Here is a 12,323-nt window from a genome sequence, read left to right on the forward strand (position 1 = left end):
ATGGTCAATTTGTTTAACTTATTCTTCCTCTATAATCTTGTGATTTACACATCATAAATTGCTTCTATTGTTTCATGGCATGTTTCAAGAATTGGCTGACCATAAAATGCTTCGTGGTATGTTTCAAAAACTGGCTAACTAACCAAATTACTAACCACAGATTTTTGTCATCATTTCTTGTGTACCTCAGGTTTGAGCTTGACTATGAAAAGGCTCTCTTGCTTTTCATTCAGGGCCATTTTGATCTTCTACTTTGGCCTGACCATAAAACACATTTCTACTTTGTAGCATTTCCATGTTTGCACCTGGTTTTCTTTCTTTCTTTCTTTCTTTCTTTCTTTCTTTCTTTCTTTCTTTCTTCTTTCTTTCTTCTTTCTTTCTTTCTTTCTTTCTTTCTTTCTTTCTTTCTTTCTTTTTGATTTTCGAGACAGGGTTTCTCCATAGCTTTTGGTTCCTGTCCTGGAACTTGCTCTTCTAGACCAGGCTGGCCTCGAACTCCCAGAGATCCGCCTGCCTCTGCCTCCCGAGTGCTGGGATTAAAGGTGTGCGCCACCACCGCCCAGCTGCACCTGGTTTTCAACACCGTAACAGACATCATTTCATCATTTAAGAGTCCCCAGTGCCTTTCATAGATGTCTATGTCAGCATTGATGTGGATTAAATTTCCATACCAGTTGACAGAGAAAATGTGTCTCAAACCATGTCTTCCTCCTGGGCTGCAGAAAAATTGCATCCCCAGGGTTTCACATGGCTATGCTGCAGTCCTGGGTTTCATCCAGTGGGGATGCACGGGGTGTGCAAGGACTCTCCTCCCGAGGCTGGAGTCAAGAATGCCAAGACATCAAGTTGTATAACGGAAACCGCTTAGACGCCCCAGGATAGAAGGTACCAGGGAGAACCTGTGTTTCCTATTGATAGGTGACATGAGAAACGCCATGGTGTGGAGGCTAGTGTCCCTCTCAAATCTATGTGTTGCATTCCAAATCCCCAAGGTGTTGGCATTAAGAAGTGAGGGATTTGGGAAGTGAAGGGGTCAAAATCAGAGTCCTCTTGAATAGGATTAGTGTCCCTTTAACAGAAGCCTGGGAGTGACCCCACTCATTCCTCCCACCCCGTGTCTACAGAGTGGAAAGACATTGTTTCTGGGGAAGTTTGCTTATCCTTCCTGCACCTAGCACATTGAGACGTTTCTGTTGTATAAGCCCTTAGCTGAAAGTATTCTTCTGTTGTCCCGACAGACAAATGGATTACTAATTGAGGATTTAATGTATCAGGCAAGGCTATTTTAGGATTTATTAACTGTTGTAGTATAATCTGGGGCGCTCAGCACCAACATAGTGCGGCTCTTTCTGGGCTGCTGTGCTTTAATGGGGCTTAGTTCTTTGTCAGTCTTTGTCTCTCCAGTGGTGAGGTTAAAAGCCCACAGCACCACGCCAGGCTTTTCACATTGGTTCAGGGGATCAAATGCAGGTTACCGCTTGAACTATCTTCTCCACCCTTCAAACTAAATTCTCTGTATCTCACAAAATGAGCTCAGCTGCCTCTGCCTCCCTAACCCTCTGCTTCTCGAAAAGCCTCTTGGGGTGATCTGCTTTCTGTTGTAAAATTTAAAAATCAACAGCTGTGAGTTTATTGAATCAAATTTTATAGGTTCATAATTTGGGGAGGACGGACATGCTCACTGAGCTCAAGAGCCACAGATTTCCCAGTCTGGCCTTCTGTCATGTCTTTTAAAAAAATGTTTTATCTGGGCTGGAGAGATGACTCAGTGGTTAAGAGCCCTGGCTGTTCTTCCAGGGGACTGGGGTTCAATTCCCAGCACCCACATCGCAGCTCACAACTGTCTCTAACTCCAGTGCCGGGGGACCCAATACCCATGGCAAAGCACCAATGTGCATAAAAGTAAATAAACTTTTTAAAAAGCATGTCTAGAAAATAAAACTTTTTATAAGGTTTTATCCATTAATCTACTGCATATTTTAAAACCATGCTTGTTCTAATAGCATTACTTTTTTCCTATAAACTGTGATCGAATAGTAGTCCATATCACAGTCCTTTGTTGCCAAGATACACAAATAAAGCTGATTTGGGGATGTCGATTTTCTTACTCCTCTCTTTGTGTTTAAGTGTCTGCAAGGTGTTCTTAAGCTCTGAACCATTGAACTCCCTAAAAATGCATTGAATAAAAGATTTCATTAACAAACTATACCAGTAACTGTGTAAACACAGAAGAGATGATTATAGCTTTGGGGAGGGGATATTATCAGCAGAGGCACCACGGAAGCTGTGCTGGAGAGTTTTATGTCACCTTGAAACAAGCTATAGCCATCTGAGAGGAGCGGCACTCAATTGAGAAAACGCCTCCCTAAGATGAGGTTGTAGTCAAGCACATCAGGCGTTTTCAGTGATTGATGGGGGAGGGTTTAACCCATTGTGGGTCGGAGTTACGCTGGGCTGGCTGTCCTGGGTTCTGTAAGAAAGCAAGCTGAGCAAGACAGGAGAAGCAAGCCAGTAAGCAGCACCTCTTCAGAGCCTCTGCGTCAGGTTTCGTCCCCAGTTTGAGGCCCTGCCTTGGCTTCCCTCATTGAACTGTGATTTGGGACATATAAGCCAAATAAACCTTTTCCTCTGTAAATTACTTTTAGTCGTGGTGTTTCATCACATCTATAATAACCCTAACTAAGACAGAAAGGATAACTGACTAGGACAGGCTGTCTGAGGCTGAACACAGGAGATCATGGGTCTCTGCTGGGGAAATGGCAACCTACTCATTCTTCCAAGTTTACTACATGGGTGTTCAGGAAAGGAGAAGAATGGTAACTAAACAGAAATAAGTTTAAGACGTTATATTATTCTTCTCCTGCATCCCTACCTCTTAGACCATTGAATCTGAGAATGTGTAACTGAGCACAGAGTTCTGAAATCGTTGGCAACAGAAAAAGGTTTCTGAATGCATGAACTTGAGTTTCACAAAAAGTCACTAAATGAATTTTGGCTTGCTGTTAGGACAGAATTCCCAACAATTTCTGAAATGATTCTAACATACTTTTTCCCCATTTTATAGAAATTATTTATGTAAAGCAGCATTCTCAGCATTGACTGCATAAAATTTAAATACTGATTAAGGTTGAGAAAGTTGAAAACGATAGGTATCCCATAGTATCAAATGTTCCAGCAGCATTTACTCCTCTGTGTAAAAGTAATCAAACACCTCCATCTCATTAGTTTGCAGTTTTTCACCTTTATCAAAGAATAAGATTCTATATACACTGAAGAATTGTTTTAAAATGAATTTCTTGATGTGTCATTTTTTGATAGATGCTTACTTTGTATACCTATTTTATAGACCTACAGACGCAGGATCACATAAAAAAAAGGCATCGAGGCTAGAAAAATCTCAGGAAGACCTTCCATAGAGAAGATTTTGAAAGCATACTGGTAAATTGGGTCTTCATCTCATAGTAACGAGGAGTAAAGAGAGAAACATGATTGACAACAGGATGGAGGATGCTTTTGTTTGGAGAACTGATGAAATGATTCTGGACATCACTGAGAAGAGGAAAAGGTGGCTCATGGAACAATAGTCTGGGAAATTTGATATCAATCCCTGGTAGAAGTTTAACACAATCCATTCAAACCGCTGCTTAAGGGCATATGTTTAAAGCAATGTACTGAATCATTATTCAAAGTGTCAATGATTAGGAACATGTTTGCAGATATCCTGGGGCGTTTTCCAGTTGTAAAGAATGACTTTGATTTATAACAGTTAACTTGGGGGATGATTTTTATGATATGTTATGAGGTGGTAAAACAAGATATTGCAAACTGAAATATGGTTCCTATTTTTGAAAAAATAATTTAGAAAAGGATAAGAAAACTACCATGTATTTAAAGCAGGAGAAAGTTATGAATAAACAAGGAACATGTCGTGAGCTCTAGTTTGCATGGCTATCTGAAAAGAAGAGAGGGCAAATATGATTTGTTTTTCATTGCAGCCATCAAATCTTGTTTATTTGTTTTTGTTTGTTTGAGTCAGGGTCTCACAATGTAGCTTTAGCTGTTATGAAACTCACTATGTAGACCAGACTAACCTCAAATTCACAAAGATCTGCCTGCCTCGCCTCCCAAATGCTAGGATTTAAGGTATTCACCACTATGCCTAGCTAATTACGGTTGTTTTAAGAAGAAAGGTCCATTTGGGTGTGATGGCCCAAGCTTTTAATCCCAGCACTTACGAGGCAGAGGGAGAAGTATCCCTTTGAGTTCCCGGCCAGTCAGGGCTACTTAGAGAGACCCTGTCTCAAAAGCAAAACAAAACAAACAACAACAACAAAGAAAGAAAAGAAGGAAGAAAAGTAGGTTTTAGAAGTTTAAAAAATAATTACGTTATCCAAAACCAATGTAGAATTATACAGAGATAAGTGAATAAGAAATGCCTGAAAGAATGGCTACTGGCATGCTAAAGAGATATTTTTCTTCTGGTGGTGTAATTTCAGTATTTTTTAAAAACTTCTTTTTAAAAAAAATTTAAAAATCTTATTATTTTATTTAATCAGAAAAAAACAAATCAAAATATTAAACCCTTCCTGACTGCTTTAATTCTGCTCTTTTAAATTTAGTTAGTGAAAGCCATTATTTTCTCCAAGGGCCTAACACCATCCTAGCAGCCGTGAGGACCCTCTCCAAGGACCTGTCTAGAATGTCAGACCCATTAGCGTGGCCAAGAGCGCTTTAGGGAATGGTCAATTTCCCTCTCTGTCATGCTCAGCATTTACACTGTCTGGTTATGCTATGACTTTAACCCTTGCTACTGTCCTGGAAGCCAGGCAAGGAAGTGGAGTAGATTCAGAGAGCCAGAGTTGAATATTCTGCCACAGAGTGGAGTTTCCCCATAGCAACAGAGCTGATGACCCCTCTACTGTCGGTTCCCAGTGATGCGGCTCGCATACCAGCAGCAAGCTAGTCACAATTGCCCTAAAGAGCAGCGAAGCTAGGGCAGTCGCCAGAAAGACATGACCTTCCGTGAGCTGGAGTGAAGAGAACACAACATTCCCAGGGCCAGGACTGACGGACACCCAATGGAACTATTTCTCAATCGCTACAATCAAAATAAGTCAAAGATGAGCAATGAGACGGACTGAAGACAAGCTACCGCAATCAAAAGTCACAATCCGTTGGTCCAGGTTCCAGGCTGAAATCCGTACTTACACCTAGACTTTCTTGCCGGAAGAAGGATTCAGATACTCCCAAAAGAGTGCCGGCACTCTAAGACGTGTCTAAAAGCAGCAGTTCTCAACCTGTGGGTCGTGACCCCCTTAGGGTCACACGTTAGATATTTACATTATGATCCATAGCAGTGGCAAAACTTCAGTTATGAAGTAGCAATGAAATAATTTTGGGGTGGAGGTATTCACAACATGAGGAACTGTACTAAAGGGCCACGGCATTAGGAAGGTTGAGAACCACTGGTCTAAAAGGATCCCGACTCTTCTCCAAGAGGTCTGCGGAGGTTAACTCAAGCTACTCTGAACACTGCACAAAGGAGATGCGCAAACATCCTGAGGACTGTTGGCCGCAGGGTCTGCACCGACATCCCACTCCGGGCATCCAGGGTACCAGACTAAGTTCAAACCAAAGTGGGTGCACTGGACCCAGAAATCTAGAAAGGATTTCCCCAGTACCCAAATGAGTAATTCCAATCATATTGGGAGCTGATATAGCCCCCACACTGTTCCTTTCTCTTAAGGTAAAAGTTACTATAATGTGTGTACTGGGGGAAGGATCTGAAACTTCCTTCTCACCAGCCCTAATGGGGAGATTTAAAAATGCACCAGTGTAGCAGGGGACAGGGAGGAGTGGGCATGACCGATCTTAGCAACACACCTGTGGTGACAGCATTGCAGTTAACACCTCCCTCACCCCCAAACCCTCATTCCTCCACAGATATGCATGACATCTCTTCCCAGGAACCTGCCTGCATGTCAGTCTCCATCTCAGAGTCTACTTCCTGGGAACTTTGGCCAGAAATAGATACAATTCTACTATGTGAGAGAAATCACAAAGAAAGGCCACAGAGTCTTATGAGAGAGCTGGCTAAAAGAATGCAAAATGGGCCGGACTGTGGTGGCGCACGCCTTTAATCCCAGCACTTGGGAGGTAGAGGCAGGCGGATCTCTGTAAGTTCGAGGCCAGCCTGGTCTACAAGAGCTAGTTCCAGGACAGGCACCAAAGCTACAGAGAAACCCTGTCTCGAAAAAAAAAAAAAGAATGCAAAATGGTTAAGCATGCAGGCCAACAAACAAAAATACTATTAAAAAATAATAAACAGAACAAAGAAAGCTTATCATTTTATTTAACCAGAAAAAAAACAAAACAAACAGAAACATTAAATCCTTTCTTGACTAAAGAAGGCACCATGAACCCCAGGGCTGTAGAGCCTCTCTTTGTCTCTTATTAGTATAATAAACAGAGTGCCACCCGTGCGCAGTATAGTTATTTTAACATGTATTATTCTATGAATAGTTGTAGGAGTTTTCTTGCTTAGTTTTGGTTCTGTGGCTGAGGTTGAGCCAGCTTCAAACAGCAACTGAGGTTGTGCCAGTCACAGGCTGCTTCCTCGTTAGACCAACTGAAATAGCACGCAGAGAATCAATGAACCATGCTCTTCCGTTCCTGTGTGTCCATTTTCTATACCTAACATGATGGGGTCCTCTGAACACATTTCCAGAGCTGGGGGATTTGCGAGGTGCTCTCTTCACTCCGGTTAACAGATTGTTTGAATGAACCTAAAGTCTTTTTGTTTTGTTTTTTAACAAGAAAGACTGAAAAATTTGAACCGTGCCTTCACTGGAGATGGTAGTCTAACTTTTGGATGGAGACACTTTGTATTTTAATATAATTCAAGGTCTGTCTGTTACTTCAGAGTGGGCTGAAAAGCCACAAGATTTTTCTGACCTGTACCTCAGTGAGGAAAAATAACCTACTATGAAGAATGCCCAGGAGCAATGAAAGATAAAAAAGAAAGGTGTACTTTCATTGAATCTCTATAGTGGTAATTACAGCATTTGTACAGGAAATAGTTGAGAAAATAAATTACACTAAAAATAGAATAAAAAGTATAAGCACTGAGGATAAATAAGCAGACGATAAATAACAAGGTACATAGGTGGATAGACACATTGAGAGCAGATGGAGATCGTTAATAGACAGACGATAAATACCTAGGTACATAGGTACATAGACACATTGGCAGCATGGAGATAGTTAATAGAGAGATGATAGATAAATGGATGGATGGATAGATAGCTGATAAAGATAAACGATAGGGAGATTAGGGATACATAGATAGACTCGTAGCTGATAGAGATAGATGGTAGGGAGATGATAGATGGGGAGATGGATAGATAAATAGATGGGTAAATAGTCCCAGGATCTGAGGTTGTTGTATGTTTTGCCGTGTTTGGGAGCCACTGGTGTTCTGTATCTTGAGATGAAAATGATGCCTCAATGGAACTAAACTGAAAGAGTAACTGGGATCGGGTAGCCAGCCAGAAACGAACAACAAAAAGCATATATGCTGTGGTCTACGATGCCCCCCACACCTTCTCTAAACCCGTCTCTTCTTGTCCATGCATGTTTCTCATTTCTCTTTTTCCAGTGGCCTGGGCTGACTGGCTACGACTAGATAATCATCGTGCAATACAATTAATGATTTCCTTTACAGGATCCCTGCTAGTGTTTTATTTTCTACTATTTCTAGTATCTGGCTAGAAAATCAACTGAATATGGAAATGTGGACCTCAGCTGTCTTCCTCTTCGGCATATGGTAGTTATGCCTTTAAGAAAGCTGTTTTGTTGTCACGGTTCCAGGGCATTTCATTGACGGGAGTTATCAAAATCCACCTACAAATCAACCCCAAGGAGGTTGCTCGAATGCAAACGTTATTAGGAAAATGATCACGGCAAGAAAACAGTAACAAAGAAGGGCTTTGGGGAAATGCCGACTGGTTGCTGCTTTCCAGAAAGGTCTAAATTCTAATCCCCAGAAATCAGGACTTATCAAAAGCTGCCACTCTGGGTGAAATTAGATTTCTCTTTTAGATGTAGTGTTAGGTTATTCCTGAAAAAAACAGAGCTCAGAACATTGGGAGAAAACGCTCATGTTATTTCTAGGGCAAGGATGAGAGTTCAGAACTCAGAGATGCTTCTGTCTCCCATGTGGCGGTTCCTTTTCCTCTCTCACATGTGGGTCCCCAGGTACGTGCAGGCACTAAACATTTTCCATATAGTCTTATTTGGCTAAACTGCCTGGTATATGAGTCAAAGAAGTTCCTAAGTAACAATGGATTTCTTCCCTCTCCCTCATAGTCAATGATAAGCAAACTTGTTATCAGATTTGCTCCTTCGACCTGCCTTTCTTTTAACAACAATCAACAAGGTATGGAATATTAGAACCAACAAAGATCTTAAAATTTTGCGTATTTAAGGATTAATAAAATATAGACATGTGAGCCACCAACTAACTGTTCTGGCAATTCTAATCCTTATATCAGTTCATTAGTAACTGTTTCTTCACAGTGAAATTCGCTGCTTGGTACTTGACAGTCACTCTGAACAAAACAGAATCAACTGGCTACTATAAACACAGCTTCAGACATGCGCTATTACCCCAATGATGGATTAGTCTATGGGCTTTATGATGCAGAAAAGGGTGGACTTCTACGGGTGGACTGCTCCCCACCTGTACTATGTTCAAGTGTCCTTTCTCACTGTGATGCAGTAACGGGAGACAAGGATCTATCTCAAAGACAACTAGAAAAGGGCTCTAGAAGCAAAAATGAAGAAAAAGTAAGACAATTCAAAAATTACATCTAAATTTTAAAGCTTAGAATTAACTGGTCAATTATAAGAACATGTATGCTTCAACTGTTACTGCATGTATTATATATGCGCTAACATGCATTTATTTGTGTTCTAAGCAGTTTATAGTCAAATGTCCTCAGGAAACCAGTCTACTAAGCAAATGAGGAAATAGCTAAGATCCTCTCTGTGTCCATCGCAACTCAACTTCTATGCTCCATGCCTGTGCTCAATCCAGGTCTGTTTCCTGTCTCTACCCTCCTTTCCCTCCTGTGCTCTATGGACAAGATGAAAGTCAATAACACATCTTTTTAGTTGATGTATCTGTTAAGACAGGAAGAATATAAATCATTAGATATGTGAAGGTACCCTCAATTCATCCAGATCTCATTTATTTATTTAATCTTCATAGCTACTGAATAGACTTATCATACTGGTAAAAAACGAGAGCAGAAAATGAGAAAAAAAAATCTAGTGCTATCCTATCATCTGAAATCATGTTAAGTCTCTGAAAGCCCTGGCCTTCACACAAATACCCTTTGCTCTCCAGCCCAGGACACTGCTTCTGCTCTATGAGACATAAACAAGCAAGGAGGAGCCAGTCCCATCTAGGACCCGGGTGTTACCTCTGAAAGGCCAGGCCATGCTGCTCACAGAGGAGGATGGCTACCAGGACTCCAAGGCCATAAAGCTTCATCCCAACAGTGGCTTGCTGAGCAACAAGACTCCCCAAGGGAGAAAGTCCCAGATAACTGATTGCATAAGAGTCTTCTTTACACACTAGTTAAAGTATAACACTGGGTTCCCTCTGGTTTCTGTAGCTCTATTTCCACAGTCTAAAAGAAGCACACACATATAATTAGGTTGTTTGATAGCTAAACCCTCAAAAAAATATGATGAGAAGCCGGGCGATGGTGACGCATGCCTTTAATCCCAGCACTCGGAAGGCAGAGGCAAGCGGATCTCTGTGAGTTTGAGACCACCCTGGTCTACAGAGCTAGTTCCAGGACAGGCTCCAAAGCCACAGAGAAACCCTGTCTTGAAAAACAAAACAAACAAACAAAAAAAAAAATGATGATGATGAGAACCAACCCTGTGTTTAGTTTAGACAGTCTCATCCCTGACATGGTGGCATGGTACATATGCAGTTCATGCAATTGAACTTCAAAGCAAACTCAAAGTGTTTCATAATGTTCTAAGTAAATTTGTGATTCTGTATTGGGCCTCGTTCATAGCAACCCTTGACCTCTCATAGCTGTGTGTAGCCTGTGAATAGCAGGAGAATGTTTAATCCCTCAGAGAAGAAGGCCTGGAAAGTTCTGTGGCAGGACGAGGTCTGAAGATTCACAACCATGAAGATTGATGGAGGGACATTTGTTTGCAAAAACCTTTGGAACAGGGTTACGCTGTGTTTCCACATCCCCAAATAAAGGAGCATAAATTTAAGTGATGAATACAAACAAGAACAAATAAATAACAGACACAGTGGAGAGGGGAGGGAAGGAGCCCAAGTAACTATCCCTCATTGAAAACAGACTTTTTCATACATCACATTCTGATCATGGTTTCCCCTCCCTCATCTCCTTCCAGATCTTTCCTACCTCCCCACTGTGGTGATTTCTTGTTTGTACCAATAAACTTTGTCTGAAGATCAGAGGGTGGAGCTAGCCACTAGCTAACCATAAAGGTCTGGAAGTCTCTTAAAAAAAAAAAAAAAAAGACTGAGCTCCTGTCTCCTGTCACCTTATACTTCCTCTCTCTGCCCAGTCATATCACTTCCTGTCTGTCTGGACAGACCTCCAGACCTCTATGGTGAATTAGTGGCTAGCTCTGCCCTCTGCTTTTCGGGCAAGCTTTATTTGTACAAACAAGGTTATCACCACACTCCACCCTTCCAGCTCCAAGCTTTCTTCCTCTCTCTCTCTCTCTCTCTCTCTCTCTCTCTCTCTCTCTCTCTCTCTCTCTCTCGCTTTAGGAAACAAACAGGCAGACACACAAACAAATTACCAAAACCAGAATAAAATAAAACAAAGAAAAAGCACAAAAACACATACACACACATAAAACATAAAAACACAAAACAAGAAAGCATAATATATGAGCATAAAACCAGTAATGGGGAAAATGCCCAAATAGCACGGCAGTGGTAACACACATACCTTTAATCCCAGCACTCGGGAGGTAGAGACTGAGGCAGGTGGATCTCTGTGAGGCCAGCCTGGTCTACAAGAGTGAGTTACAGGACAGCCAGGGCTGCACAGAGAAACTCTCTTCAAAAGACAAAAACAAAAATACCATTGAGTTAATTTTGAGTTGGCTATCTACTGCTGGACATAGGCCTGCCCTTAAGAGTGGTTTGTATACCCAGTGAGATTCTATTGGAGAAAACTAATTTTTCATTTTTGAGCAGTTATCAATTGGAGGTGGCTTTTTGGCCAGGTATGGGAGATTGTGTCCACTTTGCTGTTCCAGCACTGGGAACCCATCTGGCACAAGCAATGCATGGCCTGTGTATGCTGCCACAGTCTCTGAAAATACATAATGCTTATGTGTGTGTGTTTGTGTGTATATACATATGTGTGTACATGCACATATGGGCATAAGTTTTTCCTTTTGTTAGCCCAAGAAGTAACTAGTCAAGAGTTAAGATACTCTGACAAAAATAATAAATTTCATACTATCTATTTTTTTCTGTGTTTCCTAGAGAAAGTATGAAAATCAATATCTTACTTCTGCTGAAGTATGGACATTTCTTTTAGCAACAAATCTACAGGGTGGCATGATCTTTTATGTTCTTTGTGTCTGAGTGTATTAGTTAGGGTTCCTACTGCTGTAATAAAGCATCATGACCAAAAGCACCCTGCCGAGGAAAGGGTTGACTTGCCTTATATAGACTAAATCACAGGACATCAAGGAATGCCAAGGTAGACACTCAAACAGGGCAGGATTCTGGAGGCAGAAGCTGTTGCAGAGGCCATGAAGGACCGCTGCTTAGTGGCTTGCTCCTTGTGGCTTGCCCAGCCTGCTTTCTAAAGAACCCCCAGCCCAGGCTGGCACCACCCACAATGCATACTGGGCCCTCCCCCATTGTCTCATGAAAACAATGCTAAAAGTTTGCCTGTAACCTGATCTCACAGAGGCATCTTCTCAGTTGAGGTTTCCTTCTCTCAGATGACTCTAGTTTGTGTCAAGTTAACATGAAAGCACCCAGAACGCTGACCTTAGTACCGAACACTAGTCTAGTCGCACACAGCACGCATGACGTAGGCTTCCCGTCCAATAGCATTTCTTGCTGTGCTGTGACAGAGGCTTCTTGTCCGGTGACGTCTCTTGCTGCGTTGGGACTCTGCTGACAGGGTCGTTGCTGCTCCTGGGCAGGCTAGCTGTCCTGAAGTCCATCTTCTTAATGCTTCTCAGGCCTGTCCCTCTGGTCTAGATGTGGTTTTAATTTTTATTATCTTTTG

The 12,323-nt window shown here is 41.7% G+C and overlaps 1 protein-coding gene across 1 annotated transcript in view; it reads right to left on the reverse strand.

Annotated features, from left to right (window-relative positions):
- Cpb2 (carboxypeptidase B2) overlaps positions 1 to 9,556 on the reverse strand; it is a 38,668-nt gene extending 29,112 nt beyond the window's left edge. The window contains exon 1 of the mRNA XM_057786599.1: positions 9,486 to 9,556. Coding sequence (XP_057642582.1) covers positions 9,486 to 9,556 — 71 coding nt within the window. The remainder of the gene's footprint in view (positions 1 to 9,485) is intronic.
- Positions 9,557 to 12,323: the final 2,767 nt, after the last annotated feature.

The sequence above is a fragment of the Chionomys nivalis genome, chromosome 12, assembly GCF_950005125.1.
Source record: "Chionomys nivalis chromosome 12, mChiNiv1.1, whole genome shotgun sequence".
Classification (NCBI taxonomy): domain Eukaryota; kingdom Metazoa; phylum Chordata; class Mammalia; order Rodentia; family Cricetidae; genus Chionomys; species Chionomys nivalis.